Raw genomic sequence first — 14,698 nt, 5'->3', positions numbered from 1 at the left:
GTTAGCCACTGGGCAAACTGCCTTTGCCTCAACTGCTGACAGTATGCTATCTAAACTGGATAAGCAGAACACAGAAGAAAGCAAGTGCCAAATTTTGACAAGACAAGGTAGGACAGTCCTTCAAACTTCCTACTTTACTGAAAAGTCTGTCAGATAATCTAAGCATGTAGGCCAAGAATGGAAAGCCCTGGTGTTCTAAGGAAACTTGGGTGACTGTCAAGGCAGCCAGATGTTTCTGTAATTTCTCTTGGTTTAGAAGTTGATTGTTCTGGACTTCCTGTTTACTCAGGTAATGTTACATCCTCCTTGAGTCTCTGATGGAGTTAAAGATGAGATAGTTATAGTTACAGTCTTTTTGTTATCAAATTCAGAAAAAAAGGACTTACAAGAGAGGCATAAAGTATATAAGGTTGAGAGACATAAAAGCTTAAATTGCTTATCTAAAAAAATGTTTTGAGGTCCCAAGAGATAGTTTTGCATTGGTAATACAAGCTATGATAAAAATTAGATATACGATAAAAATAAAATTACGATAAAAGTTAGATATAAAACTTTGAACTCATCAAGGTAAGATAGATAATAGACTAATTTCTCCAAATTTACCAAATACAAATGGACTGGATATTGTAAAAGTAATTCTTACCTGATAATTGTTCTTGTTGTATATAGTTTTACTATGCTAGAGTTAAGAATTACTTGATAATTGTTCTTATTGTATATAGTTTTACTGTTAGAGTTAAAACCCTTTCTTTTTTATTTAGACAAAAGGGAGAAAATATTTTGGAATATTTGATTACACTCTGTAAAGATATGTGACTGTGATTGGTTTAATAAAAAAAAACCTAAATGGCTAATAGCTAGGCAGGAAGTTTAGGTGGGACTTTTGGACAGAGAGAGTTCTGGAAAGGAGAAAGGCAGGGTTGCCATCCAGACACAGAGGAAACAGACATGCAGAAGGAGAGGTAAAAGCCACAAACAATGTGGCAGAACATAGATTAACAGAATGCGTTAATTTAAATCATAGGAGCTAATTAGAAACAAACCTAAGCTAAAGCCATGCTTTCATGATTGATAAAAAGTCTCCATGTCATTATTTTGGAACTGGCTGGTGGGATAGGGAAAAACTCATTACAGCTCCCTTCCTGCAAGTTACAGCCTGGTCTCTGGGGTTGGGATCAGTCTTCCTATCCACCGTGAGCGTTTCTGTGGTTGGTGCTCTGAGGGCTTGTGGAAGGCTTTTCTGCTTCAGTTGACCTTTTTTGCACCATCAAGATTCCATTCTCTGTTTCAGGCCTCATTTCCCACAAGCCATTGTGACTTAATCAGGCAATGGTGGAGAAGGGTGAGTCATCTTCTAGGATGAATAGCTCCTGGTCTCAGGTTCAAGTTTTCACAGCAGAGTTCTACTTCTCTCTCCACGGCTGTCTCAGCTCTACACACTCTCCACACATGTCGTACCGCATCATCCTCTGGTTGCATTTCTTCAGCTCATCTCTCCCCAGAGCTTACAGTGCTCACTCACAAAAGCACTTATCCAATGGCACAGTTCACCCCACATGGCATAAATGGTATGGTTTATTTGGAAATAGTGGCTTAATTGTATATTTCCCACTGTTTCATATCATATTTTTAAAGCTATTTCACTGATACATGTAATTCTCTAACCCACCATGTTAACTGGAAGTCTCTATATTTCTTTTTTTCCTTTTTATCCTCATATTTTCTCTTTTTCTTTCTATTATTTTAGCTGTGTTTTTGCATTCTTTTGTTTTTAAATTTTTTACCGTATCTGGTTTTTTCCCTTCGCTTTCTTCCATTATCTAGTTTCATTTGTGCATTTTTCACTGCTGAACAATCAGATATTTTTATCTCTTAAGTAAGAGATAAAGTAAGTACTCTCTTCTCTCCCATTCTCCCAATCTCTGAATTCTTTCTTTTCTTTTACTTAATCTTTCTTCTCTTTTTGCTTTCCATTGTCATGCCTAGAAAAAGAGCTACAGGCAAGTAAGGAATGCTGAGAGCAGGAGAAATAGTCTTCACAGGGAGGGGTCCACAAACTGATTGTCCAACACCAAATTATTAGCCCTGAAATCGCAGACATAAAAGTAACATTATATGGACTAAGCAGGTTGAATTTATATATTTAGAAATATACTCATATTTCTTAAGAACAAACACACACATCAACAACTAAAATAATGGGATCCATAAATATGAGAAAGAGCAATTGTTGTATATGGGAAGGATGGGGAAAGAAAAGGGAAGAGAATAAAATTATCTAATTATATTTTAATTTCAAAAATAAAAATTAATAAAAGAGTGCATGGGTATGGAGCAGTAGAGCTAGGAGAAGGCAGAGTGAATATGATTAAGTGTATTATACAAAATTAATAAAAAGAATATTGTCTTAGTTAGGGTTTCTACTACTGTGATAAAACACCATGGCCAAAAGCAACCTGGGGAGGAAAGAGTTTAGTTATCTTATGCTTCCATATCACAGTTCATCATCAAAGGAAGTCAAGGGCAGGAACCTATGCAGAGGCCATAGAAGGTGCTGCTTACCAGCTTGCTCCTCATGGCTTGCTCAGCCTGCTTTCTTATAGAACCCAGGGCCACCAGCTCAGGGATGGCCCCACCTACAAAGGACTGGGCCCTCCCCCATCAATCACTAATTAAGAAAACACCCTACAGGCTTGCAAACAGCCTGATAATATGGAGAAATTTCCTCAACTGAGGCTCCTTCTCCTCTGATGACTCTAGTTGATGTCAAATTAACATAAAACTAGCCAGTACAAGTATCACAAGCTGCAAAAGAAAGTAAAGTACATATACAAAATGAATTTTCATGCTGATGTGGAAGTCCCTTCTGTGTGCTGTGATTACCATTCATGAATAAAGAAACTACCTTGGCCTGATGATAGGGCAGAAGTTAGGTAGGCAGGGAGGACTGGACTGAATGCTGGGAGAAAGAAGGACAAAGTCAGGTGGATGCCATGGATCTGCCACTGGAGATATACCTGCTGAAACTTTGCTGGTAAGCTACGACCTCATAGTGATATATAGATTAAAAGAAATGTGTTAAATTAAGATGTAAGAGTTAGCCAATAAGAAGCTAGAGCTAATGGATCAGGCAGTGATTTTCTTAATACAGTTTCTGTGTTATTATTTCGGTTCTGGGTGGTGGACCAACGAGCAGCTCTGCTCCAACAATATGCAGCTTAAAAATTGGCATCAGTGGGAAATTCTCTCCTGCCAGGAAGAATAGTATTGACCTGGGATAATACTATTCATCCTTAGCAAGTTCCACATCTCTCAAAAGCTCAAGTGATACCTAAGGAAGCATATCTGACTCTCTGTAAGGCCCAAACACATAGAACTCCTCTCTCCACACATGCATCTTCCACTGTGAAAATCATAGCATTTCCTTGGTGTCTTACCAGAGTTTGTCTGGACACTCAGAATCTCTTGTAGGTGTCACTTTCATTGACAAATTTTCCAATATTGTCTTCCTTAAAGTCATTATAAAAGAGGAAATGGCAATAATCTGGGTGCGGAGATCAGTCCAGGACCAGGTACATGATTGGCATGAGAGGGGTTAACTGTACTAAGACAGTGCTAAATCTCCTCCCCAAACCTCCCTCTCCAAAATCAATAAGTATATTCATATCTTCTATTGAGTTTTTTGTCCTGTCTTAGTTAGGGTTTCTATTACTGTGAAGAGACACCATGACCATGACAACTCTTATAAAGGAATACATTTAATAGGGTAAATTATAGGTCAGATGTTAAGTCCATCACCATCATGATAGGACATGGCAGTGTGCTGGCAGACATGGTGCTAGAGGAGGGGCTGAGAGTTCTACATCTTGATATGTAGGCAACAGGAAATGAACTATCTCACCGGGTGTGGCTTGAGCCTATATGCGACTTCAATGCCCACCTCCACAGTGACACACTCTCTCCAACAAGACCAAACCTACTCCAACAAAACCACATCTCCTAATAGTGACGCTCCCTTTGGTGGCCATTTGGTTCCAAATCACCACACCTCCTTCCATAATTTGAGAGTCAAACAGTCTAGAATACTTAGAACAAGAGACCAGTCCTCAGAGGGATATTGACCTCATGAATGTCCTGAGGCTGCTACAGCCCTAGATAGTCCAACTATCAAATGTTTCCCGACATAGAGTCCTGGCTGAGATGAAGGTGAATCTAATCATCTTAGCACCTACCTAATGCTAGTATACCAACCAGCTAGGACCACCCTCAGGCTCCACGTCAAGCCTTCCTTCCACTTTTATGAATACAACTACAGTGGCCGCCTTGCACAGTATTGGAGTCCTTAGAAAGATAATTTTTATTCATTCAATGCCAATTATTTTCCTACCACAATGCCTGCCTGGAGGAAATCTCAATGCCAATCTATGCCCCTGATTTCCTGAATTCATGAGATATCAAAATTGCCCATGTAATCTCTCTGCCCACTTCTAAACAGTCATCTGTTGCTAACCTTGGTCCTCGTGTAGCCCCTAGGGAAGGCAGGGTGTAGTCGGGTTTTTCTTTGGGCCACCAAAGAAATGACAACACAGAAGCTTCTTATTTACTATGAAAACTCATTCTTAACTTAGGATTGCCCCACTAGCTCTTATACTTTAAAATAACACACTTTTATTAGTCTACATTTTATCATTTGACTTTTTACCTTTCTTTCATCTTACACCTCTGTGTGTGTGTCTCCTAGTGTTCCCACATGCCTAGAATCCTTCTCTTCCTTTCTCTCCCAGGAAATCCCGCCTATACTTCTGCCCAGCTATTGGCCAGTTAGCTTTTTATTACACCAATCACAGAAAATACACCTTCACACAGTATGCAAATATCCCACAACAGCAGGGTCAGACAATGAAGTGACCGTGGTGGGGATAACGTTGAAAGAACCCAGCTGCCACTAAGGCACAAACGACCAAACACACATTCCATCAGCGGGAATTCTAAGTTATTCTCCTCTGTTTTGTGAAAAGAGCCACTGAAATATAGCTGTGGTTTTCTACCCTTCTCCAAGTCATACATAGAAAGGGAAGGTTGTTCATCCAGCCTCAAGTTTAGGCTTCTTTAGGAACTGAGCATGAAGACATAGCACAGGGCCAATGCCAAATTCAATATCTGGGCCCAGGTGCTCAGTCCAGTCTCCTTCATCCACTTCTACCAGGAAGACCACGTCCACAGCTCCTACTTGTCAAGGGACCATCCAATCCACAGCTTTGGGATCCTTCCTGAGTCCTTAGTAATATCTCCCTCCTAATAAAAAAGTTTAAATATCTGGGATTCTAGAGATGACTCGGGTGTTAAAAGCACTTGTCGCTCTTGAAGGAGACCCTGTTTTTATTCCCAGGACCTACATAGTGACTCACAACCAGGTAGAACTCCATTTCCAAGGAATCCATTATATCTTCTGACATCCCTGGACACTGTGTGCATGAGTTGAACAGGCACACAGGCAAGGAAAAACATTCAGATACATAAAATTTTAACAAGATATCATCTTAAAAGAACTAAAATAAAACAAATCTTTTTTTAAGATTCAGTATCTGCAGCCAGGCTTCCTGTATCATTCCAGTGAAATCCAAAAATTTGAATTCTATCATAAAGCACAGCATTCACATTTATGAGGTCTTTTTCAAGTGCTCAGCCATATAAATATAGGTTTTTAGTTCTTGATTCGATCACCTGGACAGAGAGAGAGAGAGAGAGAGAGAGAGAGAGAGAGAGAGAGAGAGAGAGAGAGAGAGAGAGACCCCAGATAATTCCTCTTTAGTGTTTTGAATCAAGCCTGATAATCAGAGGTCTCCCTCCTCATTCCTTGTTGCGGGTGTTGCAACACAGACCGGTCACTGTTAGGAGATAAGGTCATGAGATAAAAAGACTGGACTACATAAAAAGGGACAAAGGTCCTCCTCTACTCTGGGAGTATAAAGGCAGACCGTCTCAGCCTTGGCCACCAGCCTGCCATCCTCACTGGCCATCATGCTGGACTCGGGGCTGTTCTTAATGGCCATACTGGCCTGCCTGAGTGTCATGGTCTTGGCGTCTGTCTGGAAGCAGAAAGTCAGGGGGAAACTCCCTCCAGGACCCACTCCTTTGCCTTACATTGGGAACTACCTGCAGCTGAATAGAAAAGACGTATACAGCTCCATCACAGAGGTACCACCCGATGAGGGGAGGGATGGGACGTGGGAGTATGGGAGTCTGTGGGATTTTACATGATTTTTTTGTGGCAGATGATTCATAGGTTGAGGCACAGTCCTATGATGGGGGGATTGGGAAGGCTTGGAGCTCTTCCAGGTCTTTGGTTTCTTTTCAATCGTTTGATTGTTGATTCCGAGTAGGACGACATCACAGTATTTAACCTTTGTGCACTGGTCCAGTTAGGTGAGCAACTCACCTAACAGCTGCCATCTACTCCACATCAGCTCAGTAAGCGCTATGGTCCCGTATTCACCATCCACCTTGGACCTCGCCCGGTTGTGGTGCTCTATGGATACGATGCAGTCAAGGAGGCTTTGGTGGACCAGGCCGAGGAATTCAGTGGACGAGGCGAACAAAACACTTACAATACGCTCTTCAAAGGCTATGGTGAGGGGAATGCCACACTGGGAAACACGGCTAGGGACACTTGTTGGCCTCATTTAAGTGGCTTGTCCCTGTAACTCATCGCCCCTTTCAAGGTTGTGGGTCCTCTGCTCTTCTCTCCATATCCGTGTTGAACGTCGCCTCTCACCGTGTCCTTCCCTGTCCTGTCTAATCTGTGACCATTGCTCCCGGCTGCTCTCTCCCCCATCTGCCTCTTCTCCCTCGCTAAATGTCTGCCTTTGGTGCATCTATCTTTAAGAACCTTTGGACATTCTCCTAGATTTAGTTGCACCTCCCCCATAATTTACCTGATATTTTTATCTTCTTAAAACATTTTAGAATTATTTACTTAATTTTTCTGTGTATGTGTGTTTGCTTGTGTGGATGTACATGCACCATGTGTGCCCCTGGTGCCAGTGGAGAAAACCAGAGAGGTCATCACTCTTCATAGAGTGGGGGTCTCAGCAGCTTGAGAGCTGCTGTGTTAATGCCTGGACAGGAACCTGGGTCCCCTGCTAAACCATAAGTGTCTTTATCTACTGAGCCTTCTCTCTAGACACTGATGTTTTTCCATTTTGCTGCCTTCACCTTCCGTATTCCTTCATAACTCTTTCTCTTCCCGTCCTTTTCTTCCTCTGATTTGAGAATGACCAATTTCCTTTCCTGGAAACCTGTGCACAACTGCCTCCCTCTGCTTTTCTTATCTCCCAGTGCTTATGTTTCTAGACCAACTGGGAATCATTCACAAACATTGTTTCCAATGACCCATCGAAGTGCTGAGCGGCTGCCTGCAGTTTTAAATGCTGTTTTACGTACTTCAGATGTTTTCTCAAGGATGAGTCTAACTCTCACGGAATGTTATAGTCCAGGAAGTGTTGGCCAAGGCTGAAAAACTTCACACTGGCCTTGAGCAGCAAAACGTTTATTATAGGCAAGAAAAGGCAAAATACAAAGAAAGCACAAAGCACACCCATCTTTATACCATTAACTCTGCGGTGACTGTCTAACAAACAGGAGGTGTTTGTTTCCTTGAAGAACTGAGAGAGAGACAAATGCCTATCTAGTGTCAAAATACAGAAGTGAACACAGCCCAGGCCACATAAACAAAAGCAGAGCCAGGGACAAGGGCATGTTTGTGTGTACCCAGTCCTTGCTTTACTGGAGATTTCAGCAAATGCTGTCTGGCCATGGGATTCTTGGTGTTTTCGCCATTTCTGAGACCCAGAACAACTAATCAGTATCTTGGAGCATGATGGAGCTGGTCCAGCTATGAAGTCTCCCCGTCCTCTGAGTCTCTGCTTTTGCCTGGTTGCTGCTGTTTCTCTTTGTCTGACTGAATTGTTCCAACTTTCTTATTCAGTTGGGTGTTCATGATACAGGGACTGTGTTTGTAATTCCTGTGTCCTCTCCGTCTCTATCCATCTCTGTCTCCTTCCTTTGCTCTTGGGACCCCTCTCCAGTGTGGGACTTGGCCTTCCCCAGCATTACTCTTCATCTTCCCCGCCTCCATGTTCTCACTTTACAGGTGTGTCGTTCAGTAGCGGGGAACGAGCCAAACAACTCAGGCGCTTCACCATCACTACGCTGAGAGATTTTGGTGTGGGCAAACGTGGTGTGGAGGAGCGTATTCAGGAGGAGGCAGCCTATTTGGTCAAGATGTTACAGGGCACCGGTGGTAAGCAAGAGACCCTTAGGTATTTGGGCAAGAGAGGAAACAGATCCCAACAGCCTGTGGGTTGTGGAAAAGAAGGGTAGGGAAGAACATCTAGAAATTGGCCCCTGGATTGTGATGCCGAGAGTGTGGTCCCTCGTGCCAATGCCCACATCATCTGCTTGACTCTTGTCTCCCTCGTAATCCCTATGTCTTCCCAACCATGCCATGCCTCTCAGGAAAGCCCATTGACCCTACCTACTACCTGAGCAAATCAGTCTCCAACGTCATTAACTCCATCGTCTTTGGGGACCGCTTTGACTATGAGGACCAAGAGTTCCTGTCGCTGCTGCGCATGATGGGGCAGATAAACAGGTTTGCAGCTTCCCCCGTGGGGCAGGTAAGCAACCAGCTCTCCCTCCCTCTCACCTTTCTAGTGTCCCACAGCATCTGTCCCCACACAGGGCATGGACCATCCCAATTCTCATCCCCACAAACATATGCTGCCCCCAAGAACAGCCCTTAGCCTCAGACAACTGACCTTTACTTCAGAGCCCATGGGAGCTATCTGCTATACAGAATCTAAGGACACCTAGATATCTCAGAAGTTTCCCTGACAACAACCTGGGAGGGTTTCCCCAGCTTTCCTTAATCTCTAACAAATCCTCTGTGTGGTCCTTCTGAACATCCAAATCCCCTCCCAGGGGAGACACATAGCTTCCTTAGGTCCCTCCTTCATCTGCCAAAGTAAAGCTAGTAAAATTATTTGGCCCCTACACCACTGTCCCAAATATCCCACTGGGACAACCGGGGCAAGAGACAACTGCTTGTCCCACATAAATTCAGAAATGAGTAACTCAAAGAAGACACCTAAGCACAACTCTCTGGATAGCTGTTTTCCCAAACACCCAAATGAGTGTCTTCCAGTCCCATACAGGCCACATCAAAAAAAAAAAAATCTGACAGGTGTGCCCCACGCCTTTCCCAGGCTGAAGACCTGACTATCTAGAAAATAGATGCTAATCTCAGACAACTATCTACACAGCTAAACAGCCCGCCTGAATGCCTAAACGTCTAGGTTCCCCCATTGCACTCGGGGGCTGAATGCTGGAAGCCTGGAGCAATGCTCTGACCCGAAATCACTTTAACAGCTGAATGTCTACTAGCGGGCCCCTTTGATCCACCTCATGTAAACTGTTGGACCTCTGAAACTGCTGTCTGTGGGGCTACAGCGACAGCTCAGTGGTTAGGAGCAAGCACTGCTCAACTCCTAGAGGACCTGCGGTCAGTTCCCAGCATCCATGCTGGGCGACTGACAACCACCTTGTCTTAGTTAGGGTTTATTATTGCTGTGAGGAGACACCATGACCACAGCAACTGTTATAAAGAAAACATTTCATTGAGGGGGCTCACTTACGGTTCAGAGATTCAGTCCATCATGGCGGGGAGCAAGGTGGCATGTAGGCAGGCATGGTGCTAGAGAAATAGCCTAATGACTTACATCTTGCAGACAACAGGAAGTCAGATGATGTATTGGGTGCTATTCTGAGTACAGGAAACCTCAAAGCCTGCCCCCACAGTGACACATTTCCTTCAGTGAGGCCGTACTCACTTCAACAAAGCCACACCTCTAAAGAGTACCACCCCCTATGAGATGATTATGGGATTATGGGGGCCAATTGAATTCAAACTACCACACACATGTAACTCCAACTCTAGGGGATCTCAGCTCTAGGGGATCTGACTTTGGATACCTCTACTCACACATATGTGCAAAATTAAAAGTAAAAAATAGCAAAATGAATACAAATAGTTCTTTTTAAAATAAAGTAGAATTGTTGTGTGTGCAATCTAGCCTCCTATAAACACATTAGTACCAAATGCCTTGAGCCAAGAAACACTGCCTGAGACAAGTTCCTTTCCCATTGGGCATTGCCACTAACAGCTCTCTCTCCCATTCTTTCTCTCCCACACTCAGCTCTATGACATGTTCCATTCAGTGATGAAGTACCTGCCTGGACCACAGCAACAGATCATCAAGAATACACAGGAACTGGAAGACTTCATGATCAGGAAAGTGAAGCAGAACCAGAGTACCCTGGACCTCAACTCCCCACGGAACTTCATTGACTCTTTTCTCATCCACATTGAAGAGGTGATTCCAGCATCTGTGGGATGGGAGGTCCAACACCAGGCAACTGAAAACCACTCTAAAAAGGAAGGAAGAACTGAGGCCCGTTAAGCCCCCAAGATGCTGCTCACAATCCCATTTATAGTTAAACATTCCTCTTCCATCTGTTGAACCATATCCAAGACAGGGAACCAGCAAGCAAATTAGCATGCTAGCCCATTTTCCGGCAATGCCCCCTGCAAGACACAGTTTTCAGTACATCCTGCTATTTACGTGCTTAGCATCCCATGAAGCTACTGAAAAAGACTCTATAGAGCCTACATTTAACAAATGAGGAAACTGTGCCCAGAGTCTCTAAGTGGCCAACCAACCTGACATCATACCACAAATGTATCCCTAACACAATCCCTTGCCTCTTCACGTCTAAGGCTTTTGCTCTGAGCCATCATGATCTTATCATTTCATATCTTGATTCTTAAATGTACATGAGTGGCCCAGGAAACCTGGTTTTTTTTTATATGACATCAGAGAGTTTCACAGACAGGACAAAAAAAAATGACATGGAATTCAGTAGAGTGTGAAGGTCAAGAGTCTGGTTAGGGACTCTTCTATGGGTTGTTTGAGGAAAGAGGAGAGATTGACATTTGAAGTCTGGGTCTGTGTCTCATCTGTCTCCAGTGATACACTCCATCATGGCCTCTGTGGAGTGGAACTCTTTCTCACAGTCCCTACCCCTCCCTTGATATGTGTTATAACCATGGAGAATAATAATAGAATGGCCATTAAAGGACAGACAGTAGGCTAGAGAGAGGAGCAAATTCTCACGCAGATCCATGACTCCACACATGACCTAGGGGATACCTTTCCCACCTTTGAGAGCTGGATCCAAAGACAACTCCAGAAGTGGTGCCCATGGAGCTTCAGTGGTTCCACCTTGAGGAACTTAATCTGCAATTGCTGGCCGTTGAGGGAAGGTGAAATCATACTGCTTAGTCATGCAGCTGCTGGTAACTTGCCCTGGCTCAAATAAAGCACCCCTCACCCATACGCATGCAGCTAACCCTATTCATAAGCAGTGACCGCAAAAAGATTTGTGACAATTGGAGGGGACTTAGGAACAATAAGGGGTTTGATGGGAGGAGAATGGAGAAAAGAGGAGATAATGGAAATATGTTAAAAATACATTTCGAATCATGTCTGAAAAAATGAGGACTCAAGGTTCACTGGTATGGAAGGGGTCTAACTGGGAGGATTTGGGGGGAAAGTCTGAATATACTCACAATACAATGAATGAAAATTCTCAAAGAATTGATAAAGTATTTGTAAAAGAATGACTAGAAAATTTTTAGACAATTAAAACCCTAATGTCTCCCAAAGGAATGGTAAACTGATGGATAGATTCTCTCTCTCTCTCTCTCTCTCTCTCTCTCTTTCTCTCTCTCTCTCTCTCTGCAGGAAAAGAAGAACCCCAATTCAGAGTTCCACATGATGAACCTGGTGATGACATCACTGAACCTCTTCTTTGCTGGTTCTGAGACAGTCAGCTCCACTCTGCGCTATGGCTTCCTGTTGCTCATGAAGCATCCAGATGTGGAGGGTGAGGCCGGCTCTGGAGCACGGAAATGAGAACCACAGATGCTCCAACCTCCTTTCTGAGCTGACCACAATGCCCCTCACCTCTACCCAGTCCCTGAATGCTCAGGCATGCCTTGCTATGCAGAGCCAAGGGAATATAAAATGCTCGAACAGGGCTTTCATTAGCTGTTAAAATATTAGACATTTCCAAATCAATTTCCCAATGCCTGCAAGACTCCTGAACTCTGGTCCATGCAAGCTCTCCTCCCTGCTATCCCCTCATGATTCTATCATGGGAAGGATCAAATGGCACTGACCAGCATTTATGTGTGAAGATGTATTTCGAATGGTCTATATGCATGTTATTTACAGATTCATGTAATACAAACTGTTTTACATGTTTGAATTATGGCACTTGCTCTGTGTTCCCTAGACTCTTAAATACAACCCATCTTGTCCTCTAGCCAAGGTTCATGAGGAGATTGAACAGGTGATTGGCAGGAACCGACAGCCCCAGTTTGAGGACCACATGAAGATGCCCTACACTGAGGCTGTGATCAATGAGATCCAAAGATTTGCCAACTTTGCTCCTTTGGGCATTCCTCGAAAGACAATCAAGAACACCACATTCCGTGGCTTCTTCCTACCCAAGGTAAAGCCACACTCACCCAGGAGAGGTCTCCAGTGCTCTTCCTGGTGCCTTGATGCCCCTTTTTATCTACAGCTATCTAACCTCACTCCAATCCTCCAATCAAAGAATCCCCCAGCTACCACATCAGCCACCCCAGGATCCTCTGATTAAATTGCTGTCACCTCATCTTGACTTAGTACTTCAGGAGATTCATCCCCATGCCCCCAACTTCTTGTCTCAGGGAAGCAACCTGATTTCTAACCACTTTTCTGCCTTGATAGTCACCAACCCCTCTACTCCTGTGCTGAAGGTAAAGGCCTTGTGTTCCTCCAACAGCCAGTCTCAGAACATGCACTCCCTTGAGCTCAAATCTCCTACCACAGGCTGCACACATCACATCCTCTCTAAACTCATATTCCCTAATGCCCCTCCCTCAGAGACCCCCAAATATGTGCCATCCAGTTCTCTCCACCTGGGACCCTAGCACCTCTGTGAGGTATTTTCTCCACCAACCCACTTTCTCAAATCTCTTTTCTTCTCTCTTCCAGGACACCGAAGTATTCCCTATACTAGGTTCTCTGCTGACAGACCCAAAGTTCTTCCCTAACCCCAAAGATTTCAACCCCCAGAACTTCCTAGACAACAGGGGACAGTTGAAGAAGAATGCTGCTTTCGTGCCTTTTTCCATAGGTAAGAAAACACGGGCTTGCTGGACCACTGCTCACATCAACAGGGTGGCTCATCCCATCTCTGGGATGCATCCTAGCATCCTTTTCCTGCTTCAAGTTCCTGTTGGAATCTAACTTCCAGTCAACCAGGTGCAACCCCGTACCTCTAATGCACTGAGAATCTGGGCACAGGCCAAAGGGTCAATTGAACTCCTTTCAGAGATGGGGAAAAAACAAAGCTCCTATTAAGTCTGCCATCTTTCCCAAGCCATGAGAATTCTTCAGTCTCTTAGAAAGGAGACAACAGCACAGCATCCATATTTGAGAGCAAAACTGGTAGAGGAAGCATCTTGACTTCCCATTGCTCCAGTCTAGAATGGGTCACCCCACTTCGTGTATAGGGAAACTGAGGTTCAGAGGGACTTAGGAATCTTTCGCGATGATCCCTCAGGCTTCAGCACTTGGGCTTTTGTCCCCAAGGGAATGCAGCTGTGCACATGGACTAAGGCAAAGCAGCAATGAATGTTCTCTGTGTTCCTCCTCTCTCTCCTCTTCAGGAAAGCGCTTCTGTTTGGGGGATGGCTTGGCTAGGATGGAGCTCTTCCTCTTCTTCACCACCATCTTGCAGAACTTCCGTTTCAAGTTCCCAAAGAAACTCGAAGACATCAATGAGTCCCCCAAACCTTTGGGATTTACCAGGATCATACCAAGTTACACCATGAGCTTCCTGCCCATCTGATTCTAGGCTCAACCAAAGTGGAGCCTTGGATGCTCAGAGGGAGGGGGAGTCTGGAGTGAGGCCAGAGTGAAGGCAAAGCAAAGGGAAAAGGTGAAAACTGGGAGTTAAGAAGGGACCACATGGCAGGAAGAAAATTTAAGCACCTACTCAAATTATGTTGGTAATAAAACAGATACCATGCAGTGGACAGTGGTCATAACAGCTGTCAGTTACTGAGCAAGGGTTCCTCGTCAGCTCTGCCAAAGTTGTCCCATCATCCTCTTATTTGGGACTTAAAACCAAAGAAGACTAATGTGTCTCCCAGCCCAGTTTCCAGGTTTCAAGGATGTAACTTACGAACTTGAGTCTAAACCCTGGTTTAAAAGACTCAGGTTAGCTATGCTTAGGGCACAGGACTTGAACTCCAGCACCCAGGAGGAAGAAGAGAATAGATCTCTAGGAGGCCAGCCAGGATTATACAGTCAGACATTGCTCCAAAACAACAACAAACCCCTCAGTTTATATTGCATCCTCACAGGCCGTAGAGCCCAGCTTGTTCTTGAAGATCTGTATCCAGTCATTTGGGCAGGACTTTTGTTGTTCTGTTTAGAGAGTATTTTGCTTTGTTCTTGGGCTTTTTCCTTTTTGTTTTGTACATCAGTCACTTGTTTGGGATATTTTATTTACATTTACTTAT

General features: G+C 44.0%; 1 protein-coding gene across 1 annotated transcript; it reads left to right on the top strand.

The window, feature by feature from the left end:
• Positions 1 to 5,985: 5,985 nt before the first annotated feature.
• On the top strand, positions 5,986 to 14,209 carry LOC125404691 (cytochrome P450 2A9). The gene is made up of 9 exons (XM_048440785.3): positions 5,986 to 6,198; positions 6,468 to 6,630; positions 8,153 to 8,302; positions 8,518 to 8,678; positions 10,257 to 10,433; positions 11,865 to 12,006; positions 12,449 to 12,636; positions 13,164 to 13,305; positions 13,841 to 14,209. The coding sequence occupies exons 1-9, from the start codon at positions 6,022 to 6,024 to the stop codon at positions 14,020 to 14,022; spliced, it is 1,482 nt and encodes a 493-aa protein (XP_048296742.1). The 5' UTR covers positions 5,986 to 6,021; the 3' UTR covers positions 14,023 to 14,209.
• The last annotated feature ends 489 nt before the right edge of the window (positions 14,210 to 14,698 follow it).

Source organism: Myodes glareolus, chromosome 1, assembly GCF_982192425.1.
Source record: "Myodes glareolus chromosome 1, mMyoGla1.1, whole genome shotgun sequence".
NCBI classification, from domain to species: Eukaryota; Metazoa; Chordata; class Mammalia; order Rodentia; family Cricetidae; genus Myodes; species Myodes glareolus.
Note: the sequence above shows the minus strand (reverse complement) of the source record. Positions and strands in the feature narration are given on the sequence as shown.